Below are 19,528 nucleotides of genomic sequence, written 5' to 3' on the forward strand. Positions count from 1 at the left end.
AATTACGGTTATTTGAATATAATAAGAAAATAAAAGAAATATTAAGGGAAATATTCTATTTTCTTATAAAACAATATTTATAGAGTTATACGTGAATAATTTTTATAGCGTAAAAGCTAAATAAATTTATACATACTGAAATACAGTAAGCCAAAATATTTAATTTAATTTACAATAACAAGAGGGCCCCCGAATAAACAAAAGTAAAGAGGACTGTGAACCTACGGTTTGGAAAATGCAGATCCAATGGTAGTCCTCGATGAGATCAGCTATCTACAGTCTATACTGAACCTGAAATGGGTGGAAAGGAGTTGGGTGAGATTTTGCAATCCCAATGAGTAAACAGACATTATCATAAATATCTAAAGGCGAGTAAAATGGAGGCAAGTTTAAACAACAAATTTCAACCCATTTCATAATGTTTTCAATTTATTTCTTAAACCATAAAATATTTGTAATTTACCAAAACAGTTGTTAAGGCTTATGTCTTTTATTAAAACAAGGCTCAAGCCAAAACTAATCCTCGGGGATACCTTGGCCGAGGCATCTAACCGAGTCCGCCAAGGGTGTTAAAATATTCACACGTGAAACACATTTTTATTTTTAAAACCAGCCGTTCCTTGGCGTTGGCCGAGTTACACATTCACGTGGGGGTTCGACGTGAAGTGAGCTCTAATACTACCCCAGGAGTTACCCTCCTCGCCTCTACAACCGGAGTAACTATATAACTGGGTTTACCGTGCCCCTCTAATAGGCAGTCCACGGAAACCCGTCACTGCAGTGACTAACCCACCAATTTTAATAAAATTTCGACAGTATAACGTGGCTTTTATTTATTTATCCAGCCTGCATAGTAAAACAACTTACATAAATTTCCCAATGCATTCACAAAATATAGCCACATATACTCATTTCTCATAAGCCATTCCTAGGAAAATATATATTTTTCAAGTCAATTTGTAGCCTCCAATTACTCAATTTCATAATCAATACAATATATTTTTATTTGTCACATTTATTCCTAAAACATCAAAAATCCCGTTTTAATCTCGTTCTCATTTCATAAAATACATAAAGGGCATTTAAAATAAACTCTAGATAATTTACAATAATAATAAGTTTACTCACCGTTTGTACAAACTAAAAGCTTTCTAAGCGCCCCGATCACTACTCGTCGGGTACGACTTCTTTGCCTTTTCCGGAAGGCTCTCCTCCTAGACACATTACAAAAATTTACACAATTCATCACATTGATGCTAAATCACTATATAATTAACTTAAATCCTATACTAATGCATGGTATGAAATGCAATAGCCTAAAACGGCTTAAACGCGGTATTAACCTATTTTTGGCACTTTGCCCGATAAATTGCTAACGCGCTCCATTTTAGCTCTAAATCATCCCATTCTCTCTCCAACATTTCTAACCATTAAATATCAGCCAATAACCTTCTAAAAACAACAAAATCAGCTCACTCCCTTCCTTGGAAAATTCGGCCAAAAATGGGACATTAACTCGGTTAATTTTCTACTTTGTTTTTCTATCACGTTTAATCGTTTTTCATCATTTTCTCTTCATTTCCCTTAGAATAAAATCAATTCATCATCATTGTACAGCATTGAGCATCCAGCCAAGAGTGGGTATTGTGAAAATTTAATGATTTCTTGCCCAATTTAATTTCTAAACACATTTAACTAACTAAAACTATCAATTTAACTAAAAATCAAAACCTAAAAATTTCAATTTCTCTCCCCTAGAATTTCGTCCAGCCCTTGATATCACTTTTTGATCTCTCTCCTCAAGCATGCTAAATGGAAATAAAGGCATAGGAAAGGTAGAAATCAAGCTAAAATCGAAAAATCTTACCGTTAGACGCGTAAACGGTCGAAAACCGCGAATTTCCCTTTGAATTTTCTTGTTTCTCTTTGGTTTTTCTTTTTTTCTTCCTTTCCTCTCTATTTCCTCTCTTGTTCTTCCTTATGGCCGGCCAGCACTTAAAATGGGGTTTAAATGGGCTGACTTTTTATTAAAATAATATTATTTCATTAAAAAAATGACACGTGTCACTTTCCCATTGGCCCATTTTTAAAATTTCATCCATTTGTTTCCGAATTTTCACCATACACTTGTCTCAAATATCCATAGCTTAGATAAAATTCTCAGACTTATCCAAAGTCTCGGTGGAGTAATTTTTGAAATTTACACTTTTACCCTCGTAAAAGTGAAAAATTACATTTTTGCCCAAAAAACTGAAAAATTGCCCATAGACATATTTTTCATCCCTTATACTCATACCATTCTCCAATTTGTCAAATTTGATCTAAATTCTCTCAAAATCTCAAATTTTGTCCGTGGGTGGCAAAATTAAGATTTTGCCCCTACACTCCAGAAATCACCAGAATTAAACTTTTTCATTTTCTATCATTAAATTATACTCCAAATAGTTAATCTTGGTAAAAAATTTCACTCCATGATGAAATTATTATCTTAGGTGGTAAAATGACGATTTTGCCCTTGAATATCAAAATTTCCAATTTTACCCGAAATTAACCCTCGAAATCTGAACAATCATTTTTTAGTCATTTCTTGACTATAAAATATTAAATTTCATCCTACAATTCCTATTTGAACTAGTTTGAGGTTAAATCAACTCAAGTGTACCATTAGGTACAATACCGAGTTTCGTCTATTCTTAGGTGCTTTTCCTAGCATAATAACATAATACTCAGTGCATGTATGTCATGACATGTGTTTATAGGGTCAGGTTTTACACGCACTTTGGTTGGATTTGTAGTATTAATTTTTGTTATGGTTGTGTATTTGATTTCATTTGATTTTGTTGCCAGTTGGTGGGGCAACAACTGCATGTTAATAATTTAGACATTGAATGGCTCTTTCTCATACTTGCATGTTTGTTTGTTATTATGTTGTAATCTATTTATAATATAACTTGAAATATTTGAGTTATAAATATTACCTTTGTTTGTGAAGCAGAGTCATTGGTGTGTTAAGATCTTATATAAATTTTAGTGGCTGAGTAAGAGGCTAGGTAAAGGGTAACAAAATAAACAATTCATTTTGAGAAAAATATTGATTGAAATGAATGAATTCAATTGTTGGTTTGTGTTTTATAATTACTCATATATTTTTTGACTCTCATTACAACCACAATGATGATTGGATTGATTATATCATCAAATAGGTAATTTTGATTTATTGTTTCAGCTTTATCTACGTAGAGAATAACTTTTAATGTGTTTCCACTATGAATTGAATTAAGCATTCTAAGATGTAATGTAATTATGAGTTGTTTTGCAAGTAAATCAGATGTAGGGTTTTTTTTTTATACTTGAGGTCTTCAATATAAAGATTTTGTTTCTTGACTTCATTTGTTCGATTTTACAGGCGCACCTTCTCTATGGTTTTCATCAATCTAAGGGCTCCAATAAAGTCTTGTAATAATAAATTTATATAAGAAAACAATATCAATAATTAAATAGGTTGTAAAATTGGAAATAAGAATGAGTATTATAGGAATACAAGTCATTTATCAGAACTTTGTCGTTACGGATTCAACTATTGATTTGATCGATGGATACGAAATTAAAGAAGCATGTTCGATAGGGATTCCAATCTTCCTAAATTAGATAGATGACAGTACTTTAAGGGCTCGAATAAAGTCTTGTAATAATAAAAGTATATAAGAAAACAATATTAGTGATTATATAGGTTGTAAAATTGGAAATAAGAATGAGTATTATAGGAATATAGGTTACCTATTAGAACTGTGTCGTTACGGATTCAAATATTGATTTGATCGATGGACGTAAAATTAAAGAATTATGCTGGATAGGGATTCAAATCTTCTTAGATTGGGTAGATGATAGTACTTTTTGTAAACATGCTTATAGAATTAAGGGAATAGGGTTGAAGGAGGTTTTCTTGTCATTTATTTGAAATCTTTTAATCTGATAAATACATCCTTTTTTTAGTTGAGGTTGAAAGTGCAGTGCATTTGAACTACGAATCATGAAATGCATTATATTTTTCTTTTCATTCTTAGCAATAACATTTAGAACGTAAATGATGAGCAAATAATAAAAATATTCTTGAAATTGACTATAAGAGATATAAGATGAAGAGTTTAAATATATAACAGAAATACTCTTGATTGTTAACTGTAAATTAAACTAAAATGTAAAGATTGAAACTAAATACTCATGCAAATTTCATTTAAAACTAAATGGCTTCATGTGTTATGCATTTTGTAAACATTGAGTGATAAATTGATAGAAATGTTTAATGGCCTATTTTTAACATACAGTTGATTTTTGTGATGCATAAAATGGATTTACCTCAGTATTAGTAGCAAGAAAGTTGAGGCTCAGCAATGTGTTTGGTTAGAAGAGTCTATGGACGGCCATATACACACTATCCTCACCTTGATTGATGTTCTTTGTTGAAATGGGCACAAGTCTCGAAGAAATTATTTTGGCTTTGTTATGCTACATTGAGAATTAATGAGATACGAATTGTGATTAATATAGGAATTACAGGAGCTTTAGCAATATCTGGTGTGCAAGGCTAACATGTGATAATTGTTTAATAAAAAAGGAAAAAAAGTAGAGTGTGATTGTATATAATCTATGAAACAAAGATGATAATAAATTTTAGAATCAATATTAACATAGGGTTGCACATAAACTTCTTGACAAACTTGAAAGCAAATTATCAAATATTTCTCGACAAAACTATATTTTTTTGTTTTAGTGACAAGTAAGCCAATCTCATCTGTTGCTAAAATACACAATCCCTTTTGAGACGTCACTTTCGAGAAAGCTACGTATAATTGGTCGTGTGTGAAAATAGGCTTAGGAAGGTATATGTCAATTTTTTGAGTGTTTGCCCTTAGCTTTTGTTGATAGTCATATCATAAGATAACTTAATTGGAAATTGTTTTCTAGTGAAGAAAAATGGCCATTTGTGATGTTTTGCTGTTAGAAGTATCTTTGGTATGAAATGTTTGTTATTTGTTCCACTTAAAGAAATAATTTGTCCTTTAATAATATTAAAGGCTAATTCTGTGATTATGAGTCTTGTTCAATTACATTGTCCACAATTTTGGTTTATATTTCCAAGTAACATAATAACAACATCGATTTTCAAATGTTTTTGATTTATATTTCTAATTTAGGTATAATAGTTGATGATCTGATACCTGATCGAGTGATTGGGTTATTGAGTCACTGCTAAAGTATGTTTTTGGGGTTCTTGGAATTAAATTTGATGCACATGTGTTTATCACATCAACTATTTTGTTTGGCTTAAAGTAATATGAGTCTGCATAGTATTTTTCAAAATCATTGTAAACGACATAAACAATGTCTTTGATAGGATTGTTTATGATAGGTACTAATAAATCATTTGGTAATGATATGCAATGATATTCATCGTCATCATATTCTATTATTGATGAGTGAAGATTTCCATCACCTACATCTAATAACTACTATGCAAATGTTTCAATTTCTTTTTTTTTTTATTCTTTAGTTAAGTTAGACCTCAATAATCTCATGTTAGTTTTCAACCTAAAAACCTTACACTTAGACCATAAAATTAACTAATTTATAAGAGCATTGATAATATTTATTTTGTGGCCAGATTCTACAACATGTAAAATTTGCCTGAAGTCTCCCCCTTACAAAATGGTTTTTCCTATAAAGGGTTTGTCAATTGTTTCATCACAATCTTGGTTGAAAATGTCTCTTAAAGTCTTGTCTATAGCTTCAAAGCAGTATCTATGGATCATAGGTACCTCATCCTATACTGTCAAACTACAAGCTTGAATTAGCCTAGCTAGCTATGTTCCTTTTTTAATTTGACAAGTTGAACATTCATTAATATCAAGAGGTATTTTGAACTTAGAGTGGGCAGTTCGACCTCCAAGTAATAACAAAGAAGCTATGCTAAAAGAGGCAACAACTAACACTATTTTTCTTATTGATCTAACGCTTGATATGATTACATTTCATAAGTAAGTTTTTCCTATACCTCCATGTCTATACACAAATATCATTTGTCATTCATTATTATCTATTGATTGTTTAACAAACTGATAGATTTGTTGTTAGGATTGTCAACGGTTAAGATACTCGTTAATTTTGAGGTACCCGAACCCTAACCCTATAAAAAATCAAGAACTTGAACCCTATTAACTAGTTGAATATTTTTAAAAATTACAAACCTAGCCCTAACCCTAATATATCCCTACTACCCTATAACTAGTCTAACTTGTTTATAAACCCGATTATGTAAAAAAATTATTAAAATACTCTTCATAGGTATCTAATTATCCGAACCCGTATCCATATACAACAATATTTCTCTTACATATTTCATATAATTAACTACTAATTAAATTAATAAAAACACACAAATAATAAAATTTAAATTTAAATAATCAAAACGAAGATCTCAAACATAAACTTAAATAACTAAAAATAAATGCTGAAATTTTTGTCGATTTTCATGTAAGAATCTACTGGTCAAAGGATCCTAGATACTGATTTTTTTTTAATGCCTACCAAGGTGCTGTGCAATCTTCCAAGTAACAAGTGCTTGGCAATTGCAGAACAACTTCCACTGACTTTTCTCCTATTAATATTCTAAACAACTCAACAAGAATTCAAGCCACAGAAAACATTATAAACGAAATGAACTTGCAAGATTACATCTAAAGCTTTATAAGAAATGATCTCCATGAAAAGACAGGAAGTTCAAAACTCACGCACCAAACCAGCAGAGATGATAAGCAATGAAGACGATATTCTCATTAATGGGAGCTCAAAATTTTCTTCTGTCTTCTTCTTGAGGGTGCCGCCTTCTTTAAACAAGCTTAAATATCACTTCTTTTCACTAAATGAAAACCCAATTTGTGATCCAATCAGATCTCTCACTTTCGCTGATGACTCTGCAAGCATCAATATTTTACAATCTTGCAATGACTTATTGTTGTGTTGCAGCAACCGCCGGCCTGGAGAATATGATCGGAACTATTACATTTACAATCCCACAACCAGCAAATACACTATCCTTCCTTAGCCTGGCAACAGAATTCCAAACACTTGTTGAAAGAATGATATGAAATTGGTTGAAACAGGTCAAAGCAGTTGGGGGCTGAGAAGGAAGCAACGGCTAGTTGAAGGAGTTTTAAGTAAAAAGTCAAACCATCATCGTTTCACAATCATTAAACCAAGAATTGTGAAATGCATGAGTCAAGAGTCTTTTATGTTAATGTTTCTTTTCTTAGTTTCTATATGACTTAAGTCTTTGTCATTTAGTTTCTTGGTTCTAAACAACTTGTAAACTTGTTGTTTTGGTTCAGCATCTATATTTTTGTTGTGACCGTTGTCTGGAATGTTGAGCTTTTTCGATTTCAACAATGTCAGCTGAGTTTGTTATGTGTAGATCTTGAGGCTACATCTAAGCTGAAGGTAGTCTTTTGAATTTCAAATGTTTGTATAAATATTCAGTTGAAAATGAATAAATTGTCTCTTACAGTTCAAATACTAAAAACCTATTTTCTTCATTATCTATTTTTCTGGTTATTTTACTTTGATAATCCTCCGATTCTCTATATGGTATCAGAGCTCTTAATCTTGAGGGACCTGTGATTTAGCTATTGGTTGTTGTAATTGTTTCTTTCAAACATCAAGATGGCTATTGCAGGCTTCAGTGCTACAACTCCATCGATTTTCTTTGGAATTAACTATCCTTTTTGGATAGTCAAAATGAAATCGTATCTCAAGGCTTTTAATCTCTAGGATGTGGTTGAGACGGGTGAGATTTCAGTACAACGACATGTTAATCCGACCTTAGCTTAGATCAAGTAGCACAGTGAAGAGGTTGCTAAGAGATATAAGGCTTTGATCTGCCTTCAATTAGCAGTTTCAGAGACAATCTTTGCGAAAATTATGAATTATGAAGATCTTAAGCAAGTGTGGGATAGCCTAAAGGAGGAATATCAAGGCAGTGATAAAACCAAAGCCATGTGTGTGTTGAATATTTTCAGACAATTTGAGTTAATGAAGATGAAAGAGGATGAAAACATTCAAGAGATATTGATAAGCTGATTAATCTTGTGAATTAGCTCAAGCAGTTGGGAGAAGAGGTTAGTGATAAAAAAGTGGTGAATAAGATTTTTATGAGTATTCCAAAGAGATTTGAAGCTAAAATATCATCTCTAGAAGATTCCAAGGATCTAACTAAGATCATTGTCAATGAACTGTTGAGTGCTTTACTTGCTCTAGAGCAGAGAAAAGCATTTTGGAGTAATGAAACCCTTAAAAATGCTTTGATTGCAAAAACCAAAGGCTGAAGGGTGAAAGATGAGAGTGCAAAGAAGCTCAAAGGAAAAGGGAACAATTCTGGTGAAGAAAAGCAGGGAATGAAGCAGGAGAAGTTTTCTCCTTGTCCTCACTGTAAAAAGACTAATCACACTCATAAATACTGCTGATTTAGGCCTAATGTGAAGTGCAGACTATGTGACCAGTTTTGGTCATGTTCAAAAGGTCTGTAAAGTCAAGAAAGGCAATGAAAAAAAAGCAGCAGTGGCTGAGCAGACTAAGGAAGCTGATGAAGTAGTATTCATGGCTAACTTAAAAGTTGAGTCAACAGAGAAAAGTGTGTGGTTACTAGACAGTGGATGCTCACAACATCTTATTGGTAATAAGGAACTAGTTTTAGAGATTGATCAAAGTTTTCCAACTCAGATCAAGATAAGGAATGGAGCACTCTTGAAAATACTTAGGAGAGGAATTGCGGCTGTTGAAACACTCTCAGGTATGAGATACATCAACGATGTTTATTTAGTTCCTGAATCATATCAAAATTTACTTAGTGTTGGCCAGTTAGCAAATAAACACTATGCTTTGTTTTTCAAAGATGAGTTATGCACTGTGTTTGATCCATTTGGTGATGAATTGTTGACTGTTAAAATGAAAAATAATTGTTATCCTCTAAACCTGATGAATGTTGAGCATGTTGCTTTGGTAAGTGAGGATAATGTTGCTGAATTGTGGCATAGAAGGTTAGGCCATATTAACTATAAGTCACTCATGAGGATGGTTGATAACAAACTACTTGAAGGCTTATCTGATGTTAGCAAAGTAGAGAAGCTATGTTAGAGTTGTCAGCTTGAAAAGCAGAGCAGAGGATCTTATCCCAAGCATAGAAGCTAGTTGGCAAAACAAAAACTTGAGCTGGTACATACAGATTTATGTGGTCCTATGAGAACACCTTCACTAAGTCATAATAGATACTATATAGTGTTTATAGATGATCTGACTAAGTTCAGTTGTGTTTATTTTCTGAAAATGAAGTCAAAAACACTGAGTAAATTTCTACGATTTAAGGCTCAAGCAAAAAAATTTTCTGAGAAGAGAATTAAGATACTTAAAATTGACAATGGTTCTGAGTATACAACTCTTGAGTTTGAAAATTTACTAGCTAAGCTCGGGGTGAAGCATCAGCTAACTGTAGCTTATAATCATCATCAGAATGGAGTTTTAGAGAGAAAGAATAGAACCCTGATGGAAATGGCTAGATGTTTGATGTTTTAGAAAGATATGCCTAAAGTTTTTTGGGCGGAAGCTGTGAATACAGCAAATTATATTTTGAATCTGACTTACTCAAGGGTACTACCTAATATAACAGCATATGAACTGTGGTATGAACAGAAGCCTAATGTTTCACATATTAGGGTTTTTGGTTCTGTATGCTATGCCAAAGTACCAAATCAAAAGAGGTCAAAGGTTGATTCTAGGTCTGCTCTAGCTATTTTGATTGGTTACAGTGATTTGTTGAAAGGTTATAGGCTTTATGATGTGAAGTCAGAAAAGATTTTTATCAACAAAGATGTGAAGTTTGGTGAAGGGAAAAAGTGGAATTGGGATAGTAAAACTGTGCAAGATTCTAATGTTGTATTTGCTAATGTTGATGAGCAGAAGCAAGGAGGTGATGATGAAACACTTGACCTGGAGGATGAAAGTTTGGCTGCAAGAGGGACTAGATCACTTGCAGACATCTATGAAAGATGCAATTTAGCCTTTACTGATCTTGTTAGCTTTGCAGAAGCTCAATTTGATGAAAACTGGAGAAAAGCTATGGATTCAAAAATGAACATGATTTTGAAGAATGGAACTTGAAAGTTGGTTGACAAACCAAGTGGATAGAATGTAATTGGAGTTAGGTGGGTTTTCAATACCAAGTTAAATCCTGATGGCTCAATTAACAAATATAACACAAGATTAGTAGTAAAAGGGTACGCACAGACCTATGGTACTAATTTCTTTGAAACCTTTGCTCTGGTGGTCAGGCTTGATATAATCAGACTTTTAGTAGCTTTATCAGTTAGGGAAACTTAGAGAATATTTCATTTAGATGTCAAATAAGCCTTTTTAAATGGAATGTTGACGAAAGATATCCACATTTCTCAGCCTGAAGGTTATGAAGTGCAAGGTTCTGAACATAAAGTCTACAAGCTTGTCAAAGCTTTATATAGACTTAAACAGGCTTCTAGAGCCTGATACGAAAGGACAGATGAGTGTTTCAGAAACCATGGGTTCAATAGAAGTTTTACAAAGCCTTCTTTATATGTCAATAGCATTAGTGATTCAGTTCAGTTGATAGTGGCTTTATATATGGATGATCTGTTGATTACAGGTCCAGATGCAGTGTGTTTTCAAGAATTCAAAGCACAGATGATGTTGGTGTTTGAGATTATAGATTTAGGGGAAATGTCTTACTTTTTGAGCATGGAGGTTCTATAAGAACCAGGACAAATTTGTCTGCATCAGTCGAAATATGTTAGAGATTTACTAAAGAAGTTCAATACGGAGGGTTGTAAAGCTGTAAACACTCCATTAACTGTTGGAATTCAGTTAAGAAGGATGATGGTTCAACTAAGGCAAAAAGTTCATTATATAAGAGTATTATTGGTTCTTTGTTGTATTTGTTAGCAACAAGACCAAATATTATGCTTGCTACTTGTTTGGTGTCTAGATTCATGCAAGATCCTTCAGTGATTCACTTTAAAGCTGCAAAACGGATCTTAAGGTATGTGAAAGGCACTTTTGATTTTGGATTGATTCACTTGAAGGATAAGAGTAATGGTCTTCAAAGGTATACTGATAGTGATTGGGCAACGTTTGTGGATGATTCTAAGAGTACAGAAGGTTTTTATTTTTCATTAGGAAGTGCTGTTTTTATTTAGGCTTTAAAGAAGCAAGAAATTATAGCTCAATCCTTTGCTGAGGCTGAGTATATAACAGTTTCAATAGCTGCTAATCAAGCTAAGCGGTTAAGGAAGGTGTTGTTAGATATGGGATTCATTCAAAGGAAGGGAACTGTTATACATGTGGACAATCAGTCAGCTATTGTGATATCAAAGAACCCTGTTCATCATGGTCGTACTAAGCACATTCAAGTAAAGTTTCATTATATTAGAGAGTCTGTTAAGAATCAAGAAATTGAACTTGTTTACTATCAGACTAGTGATCAATTAGCAGATATATTTACTAAAGGTCTTAACGAGAGAAGGTTTGAGTTACTTCGAGCAATGTTAGGAGTTCACCAGATTTTAGATCAAGGAGGTGTGTTGAAAGAATGATATGAAATTGGTTGAAGCAAGTTAAAGCAGCTGGGGGCTGAGAAGGAAGCAATGGCTTGTTGAAGGAGTTTTACGTAGAAAGTCAAAACATCATCATTTCACAATCATTAAATCAAGAATTGTGAAACGCATGAGTCAAGAGTCATTTTATGTTAATGTTTCTTTTCTTAGTTTCTATACAACTTGAGTCTTTGTCGTTTAGTTTCTTGGTTCTAAACGACTTGTAAATTTGTTGTTTTGGTTCAGCATCTATGTTTACCGTTGTTTGGAATGTTGAGCTTCTCTGATTTTAGCAATGTCAGCTGAATTTGTTATGTATAGATCCCGAGGCTACATTTAAGCTAAAGGTAGTCTTTTGAATTTCAAATGTTTGTATAAATACTCAATTGAAAATGAATAAATTGTCTCTTGCAATTCAAATATTAAAAACCCTTTTTCTTCGTTCTTTGTTTTTCTGGTTATTTTTGCTTTGATAATCCTCCTATTCTCTACAGCACTATATTTTGTGTTGTTTTACTTTTGATCCCTCGAGATCGAGCTATTACAAAGTTGTTTTTGTTCGGAGCTCAAGGTCATCTCCTCATCTTTACCGGTTGGAGATATACTCATCTGAAACTCAACTTTGGAGTTTCTCTAGTGAAACTCCCAAGGTTAATTACAGTCGATGGGCCTATTGTTGTGGTGCCATTTATTGGATGAGTTACTCTAGGAATTTCCTTTGTTTTGATGTTGATAAAGAGAGATTTCAAGACCCCTCCCTTCTTCAAAAACCAAAGCGTTTAGAAGAACACGAGAGCGAGCGAGCGAGCGAGAGAGAGAAAGAGATAAAAGAGGGAAAGACTCACTCGCCTGCAAACATAAAAAGAAGAGAAATTATATAACTCGCCTTAGATCTCGAAGGTGCAAGCTTTCAGTTAGCGATGGCACAGCCTTTGGTGAAGAAAGACGACGATCGCGACGATGAAGCGGACTACTCTCCATTTTTGGGGATTGAGAAGGGTGCGGTTCTTCAAGAGGCTAGGGTTTTCAATGACCCTCAGCTTGATCCGCGTAGATGCTCTCAGGTTATCACAAAGCTTCTTTATCTACTGAACCAAGGAGAAACATTCACTAAGGTTGAAGCAACAGAAGTTTTCTTTGCTGGTACAAAGCTCTTTCAATCAAGGGATATAGGCTTGAGCAGAATGGTCTATGTGATTTTATATTCATGAATTATGAGGTGCGTTTTTACTTGTCAAATAAATAAATAAATAAAGAGAGATTTCGAGAAATTCCAATGCCTGAAATTCCTGATGATTGGGGCCAACAGCCCAAGTGCAGATACTTTAGAGAGCTTGGAGGACGCCTGCATCTTATCTTGAGCAATGGCAGCCATAGTACTCGGCAGTTTGATGTTTATGAGATGGAAACTGGTCTTAGTGCTCCTCCTGCTGGCCCGCCATCAACTGTTGATGCTTATGAGAGGCTGCTTTCATCCATTCCTGAGTTTGCAAACTTTGGCAAGCTTTTCAAGTCCTCTGCACCTGTTGAGCTGACAGAAGCAGAAACAGAGTATGCAGTTAATGTTGTCAAACATATTTTTGATGGTCATGTTGTGTTTCAGTACAACTGCACCAATACTATTCCAGAACAATTATTGGAGAATGCCACTGTTATTGTGGATGCTTCAGAGGCTGAGGAATTTGCTGAAGTAGCTACAAAGCCTTTAATATCACTTCCATATGATTCACCTGGACAGACCTTTGTGGCATTTGAGAAGCCAGAGGGGGTCCCTGCCGTTGGAAAGTTTTCAAATATGCTGAGATTCATTGCAAAAGAGGTTGATCCAAGTACTGGTGAGGCTGAGGACGATGGAGTGGAGGAGGAGTACCAACTGGAGGATCTTGAAGTTGTCGCAGCTGATTACATGTTGAAGGTGGGCGTCTCTAATTTCAGGAATGCATGGGAAAGCATGGGTGCAGATTGTGAGCGTGTGGATGAATATGGCCTTGGCCCAAGGGATAGCCTGGCTGAAGCGGTTAATGCTGTCATAAATCTGCTTGGCATGCAACCCTGTGAGGGCATGGAGGTTGTCCCTAGCAATTCAAGGTCAACACACTTGTCTACTATGTGGTGTATACATTGGCAATGTCAAGGTGCTCGTGAGGTTGCAATTTGGCATTGATGGTCCAAAGGATGTAGCAATGAAACTTGCTGTTAGATGTGAGGATGAAGCTGTTAGTGATTCCATTCATGAGATTGTAGCTAGCGGCTACGTTGTTAATTGTTTGTTTTTCCCTACAGGCTTTTATAAATTTTTTTGTGGTTTTATATGAGATCAGAGGCAGATGGCTGCAAAATAGATAAGCTTGTAGAAAGAATTGCATGGCCCTTATTCTCGGTTCACTTGCATTTATCTGGTCATCTGTTAATCTGAAATTAATACTGTGTATCATGCAAGTCAGGCCTATAGGAGGGATTTATTATTTTTCATTTTTTTTTATTTCCAAAATTCTTATGTGGGATTTAAGTATAGGATCCGTCAAGCTATGCTTGATTTTATATTCATGAATTTTGAGGTGCGTTTTTACTTGTCAAATAAATAAATAAAGAGAGATTTCGAGAAATTTCAATGCCTGAAATTCCAATCTTACATGTGATTTGATATGTCAATTACATTGACATGCACAAAAATTACATTGATAACTTAAAATCTCTTATCTATAAAAAAACTATTAAAAACTGAAAGGAAAAACCTAGGTCAATATTAATTATAATTATATAAAATTATAAAATTTTTGTGAGATAGGGAACCTCTTATTGGATGATAACACTACGAATCTATAGACCACAAAAATAATTATGTTAAATTTAACTGTAGCAATCCACTTGCATAATAAAAGAAAGGAAAGACAATCATGATTAAGAAAAAAAAGTAAATCTGCATTGAGAAGAAATTATAATAGTGATGACATTAAGTAATAAGAAACTCTTAGAATTCTAATTTCTAAGAATGATTAGAATTGTAGATAGCTTAAATAATTAAATTAGATTAGAAATTAAATTATTTTAGAACTTTGCTAACATGAATAACATATATCCAATTTTTTTGTGAGTAATATATACTGTATATGCTAACATGATTTCTTTAATGAGTAATGCAGCATATGCTAACATGCAAAAAAAGAAAAACTTAACCAAGTTAAAATGTATTTAATTGAAAATTATTAAATACAATTAGAATTCTTCTTTATAAATTGGATAAATTTTATTAAATTTATAATAATTAAAAATTATTAAAACAAATAATCTAAAAATATAATAAACAAAAACATTAATTTTTGTTAATAAAAAATTTTATTAATATCCGTGCATATATATGTATATATAATAGAGATAAATAGACTATAAATAACAGATATATTTCTTAATGATATATAATTGATACTTTGATTGTGGGTTTGGCCTAGCTTATAAAAAAGGAGAAATAAAATCAAACCAAACCCAATCACATCAAATCCATCCTTTAACTTAGTTTTTTTTTTTATTTAAATTAACCTAAGTGTGAATCCTCTAAAAGTCACAGTCACAAGTAGAAAGGCTAAAGCGGTGTTTGTCCCTCCTTCCACCTGTCTACCTCCTAATCCTTCTTCTTTTCTCCAAGGCAGAAAAAGGAAAGAAAAAAGAAAAAGAAAAAGAAGACAATCTCTGCATCCACAAGTTTTGACCAGCTGTTTTTCCGTCGTGGAACATGCATGCTGCTGTTTGCTCATAAAAAAGGCTCAGCGGGCCCTGTTTAGAGAATAGCCCTGGTTGCATGACGACTTAGTGTCCATTAATTAACAAATGAGTTGGTCTTGACTCTTGATTTCAGCTATGTAGTCATAGGTTTCTTAATCCAATGTGCATATATTAATATATAGACCTTTTTTAATGATAAAAAGTGTAGACTTAAACGTGATTCTGTAATAATTTTTAATTACGAGTCAATCAATATATTTAAATTTTTAACTTTGTCTTATGGTTTTGCTACAAAATAATTTTCAGTGAAAATTTCTTTGAAAATCTATAGAAACATGAAAAAATTAATTTCGACAGAATTTGGTCATAATTCCATAAAAAAGGTTAATCTTTAAGATCTTATATGATAATTTCTTTTCTTGTATTAAATAAACTGAAACATCACATCAATGGCAAGCTAACTACGCTAGTCATAGGGGAACAAAGCTAGGGTTTACGAGTGAAATTTAAACAGGTAAAAAGAAGAAAAAAAAAAAAAGGAGAGAACACTATGCATAAGAGGAGAATGTTTTTTACTTATTAAGCTGATGTAACATCTTTGAGGCTGCCCTAACTTGTTCCGTTGCTTATTTTTCTATGAGTCAATGCTATTCAGAACTCATCATATAGGCATATAGTACTACAAGACTTCCTTTTCCCAATGCTTTTATTTATACTAACCCCAGCCAAAGTGGGGTCAACATGAGGCTACTCTGATTCTGATATACCATCCTTCGAGTGTACCATGTGCTACCTTTTTATTCTTTGCTCTGCATGTGTAAACAGGCCTTTGCTTACTTCGTCTCTTCTTTTGATTCAGCTCTCAAATCCATACAGATAAACCCAAATTTAAAAAAGAGGAAAAGCAAACTAATAAAGCTACCATTGTATCTATCTTCATGTTCCTTGCTTTGCCTCTGGTCTTTTCACTTTCAAAGTTCACTTAGCCTACCATGCTTTACTCTTCTTTCATTTCATGGAATTCCCAAATCTCCAAATTCCGAGTCACCCCACATGCAGTTAACTTTGATTTGTAGGACCCTTCCTCCATATAGTTTCTTTCTTTTCTTAAGAGTATTTACAAAAGCTTGCCCAGGATATTCATTTTGTGCAGTGATGCACATTCATAATCTAGTCATCAAAGCAAAAATATTAGCATATAATGGTGGTGGGTCAGTGTGCAGGGAAAAAAAGTGGTGAGGAATCTCTTTGCAGTTCCCCTTCCAAAATCCTGACTTTGCTCATCTTCTCTTCACACCAATGCAATTGTTCTTCGCTTAGATCACTCATTCTCAACACCCTAGACACCACTTTTAGGTCAATTAGACCCATCAATATCTCCATCTCTTTCTCCACCTTCAGTTTTCTTTTCCTTATGCATTTGTGAGCCCGGCGGAGGTCTTTGAGCTTCATCTTTTTCTGCAATTAAAACAAAAGCAAAGGCAAAATCTGATTGCTACTCATCATTGGGATAAATATATAAAAGCCAAAATGTAAGGGAATTTTAATTTGAACTTACTTTAGCATTAACTTTTTTCATGAGTTGGAGAAGTGTTGGGTCAACTGAACCTCGTCTCTTCCTCCCAAAGAATGCTTTAATGATTTGGTATGGTTTCTCCTTGTCTGCCTTGAGAAAATTCATGAAGGTCTGAATTAAATCTTCCATTATCACCAGAAATGAATCTGCTGAAATTCTTGAGCCAAAACCTTCATCCCTTTGATCATCCTCATAATCTTCATATTAAAAAATGGAATAAAAGAATGTTATAGGTATAAATGTAGATTCATTTTGCTTAAAAAATCAAACAATATTAACAAATCTTCAGTCCTTTATAATCTTTTGCTCTTTCCAGGATAGTTTAAAGAATACCTCGATATTCAGGAACCAGAAGCAACTTTGGTGCCAAAAGCCTCATCCTGGCATACACCTCGGGTCGCCGGCCTTGCTCATAAGGCTCATTTTCGATGTATCTTTGTAAAAGAACTTGGAATTGCTGAAACTGCTGAGCAATGCTGGCAGGACAGTCAAAATCTTTGCGTGCAGCTCTTTTACGTTCGAAGTTCTTGTAATTCCAGTTCAGAGCTTCCCAAGTTAAGCAAATTTGAGCTACATATGCTGCTTCTAGTTCATGATATGGATTGTGTCTGATATCCGATGGCTTCTTGTTCATTGTGGCAAACTTGTGGACTAATCTCTCTGATATTGACCTTGGACAAGCTTGGATGGACCTCAGTGACTCTGAAACAACGTCAAACCAATCAAGAAAGAAGTGCATTGCTGTAGAAATTTACCAAGTTTCAAACAAGTAGTACATCAAAATGCATTGAAGTTTGTTGGAAAAAAAAAATCATATTACCTGTTTCCTGGAGCTTCTGTGCACTAATTCTGTCTAGGAACATCATCTCTTCATCATATTTTTGAAACACTGTGTAGGACTCCCACTTGGGACAACTTCTTCTTGAGGAAGAAGAAAATGGATCATCAGTCCCTGAATCTCTACAGTTTATTGAGCTTCTCCACTCAGAGGAGCTCTTAGAAGTAGAGCCAATAGTGCAAGAGTCGCCATAGATTTCTTCATCATCCTTCTCATGAACTAGTAACTTCTTAGACTCCAATTTTGTTGGTTCAATAACAAAAAACTTGTCATTTCTTGAAAAATCTGTTACCACCCCATGTCTGATTTTTTTATTACGGCAAATTTCTGTTCCAGCATAAACAATATCAGGTCGAGTGACAGCATTAAAACGAAAAGCACAAGATGTCATGATCAGCAGAAACAAATAAAGTACAGCATGTGATACTAAGCATAAATGCACATACCAACACCATCTTTATCATTGTCCACCTGATCACTTTTGTCCTGTTCCGTGAGTATTGGTGAGACGATGGGAGTGGGACCATCTTGATCATTTACATCAGAATTACAAAGTGAATCAGCATCTTTTGTTGGGATCTCTCCATCCAGCAACTCTGTATCACCATTATCATGCTCAGAATCTGAACAAGGTGATGAGTCATGAGCAGAAAACTGTTCAGTAGTATAACTTGTGTTTTCTTGATCTTCACTTGTCAGCTGATGATCAGGGGGGTTATTGGATTCCTCAGCACCATCATTTTGAATCGTTTGAAAGCTGTTGTCTGGCAGGAATAAAAGTGATTCACCCCCATGAATTATGTCTGCCACCAGGTGATCTTTTTCCATGCAGTTCACCCTATAAAACCTGTCAGCATATTCTTCTTCTTCTTCTTCTTGCGCCTCCTCTTCCTCAGAGAACATACTGTAGTCATATCCATTTTGATTTCTGCAAAGGAAAGGAACAACATCAACATCAATGTAAAGCAAGGAAAACAATTTTAAGTTAAGAAAAACAGGAAGAGAATTGCTGCATGATACTAGACCTTTGGATGAGGGGATAACTTCCAATGAAGTAGAAGAGCCTGGCAAGCAAAATGGATGAGAAGTACAGGAAGAGGAGGAGGAGCAGGGAGGAGCTTGAGAGGTTGTAAAACAATCTAACTAGAGCTTGCTCTGAACATGGCATATTTTCTTGCCTTTGGTGCTGCAAAAATGAGCTGCCAGCAACTCCTACTCAAAAGCAAAGTGAAGTCTTGGTTAAAAGAAATGTTTCATATCATATCTTCCAAATTGGACTAAAGTGGTGTCCCACTCCTTCTTTCTTAAAATGTCTAATCTGTCCTGCAATGTCAATTTTACCTCAAATCATTTTCAAATCATCAATTGCAAATAGGGAGGGCAAATTCGTCATCAAATTATTGCCAACCATTTTTTTTTTTGGATAGTTATCAAATTAAGACATCAAGCGAGCATATTTTAATTTTCTTTTTCTTTTTGTTTTTATGGTGTTAGGGAGGGGATAAATCCTAGAAAATTTGGTTAGAACTTAGGTAGGAAGGAACTTCTTGATTAATCTCAATGTATTTATCATTTTATAATATTTAATTATGTACATTATTGTACTATTCATGTTAAAACATTTCAATCAATTCCTTGTTAATTTCGCATGAGAATAACACACTGTCGGCTCGGTTTGGTTAGAAAGATTGGCTTATTCTTAAGTGACCGTTATTATTTTGTTTG

General features: G+C 34.0%; 1 protein-coding gene and 1 pseudogene across 1 annotated transcript; one reads left to right on the forward strand and one right to left on the reverse strand.

Annotated features, from left to right (window-relative positions):
* Positions 12,862 to 14,087, forward strand: LOC18604126 (annotated as a pseudogene).
* LOC18604127 lies at positions 15,939 to 19,044 on the reverse strand. Its single transcript, XM_007036466.2, has 6 exons — positions 18,829 to 19,044; positions 18,250 to 18,731; positions 17,786 to 18,130; positions 17,299 to 17,667; positions 16,948 to 17,162; positions 15,939 to 16,847 (listed from the first exon to the last, which is right to left on the reverse strand). The coding sequence occupies exons 1-6, from the start codon at positions 18,969 to 18,971 to the stop codon at positions 16,602 to 16,604; spliced, it is 1,800 nt and encodes a 599-aa protein (XP_007036528.2). The 5' UTR covers positions 18,972 to 19,044; the 3' UTR covers positions 15,939 to 16,601.

The sequence above is a fragment of the Theobroma cacao genome, chromosome 3, assembly GCF_000208745.1.
Source record: "Theobroma cacao cultivar B97-61/B2 chromosome 3, Criollo_cocoa_genome_V2, whole genome shotgun sequence".
In the NCBI taxonomy this organism is placed as follows: Eukaryota; Viridiplantae; Streptophyta; class Magnoliopsida; order Malvales; family Malvaceae; genus Theobroma; species Theobroma cacao.

Coding starts and splice junctions, on each gene's coding strand:
- LOC18604127 (XM_007036466.2), bottom strand. CDS start 18,971: ATGCCATGTTCAGAGCAAGCTCTAGTTAGATTGTTTTACAACCTCTCA. Junction 18,131..18,249: donor CAATGATAAAGATGGTGTTG/GTATGTGCATTT, acceptor ATGCTGGAACAG/AAATTTGCCGTAATAAAAAA. Junction 16,848..16,947: donor TGAAAAAAGTTAATGCTAAA/GTAAGTTCAAAT, acceptor TTTTAATTGCAG/AAAAAGATGAAGCTCAAAGA.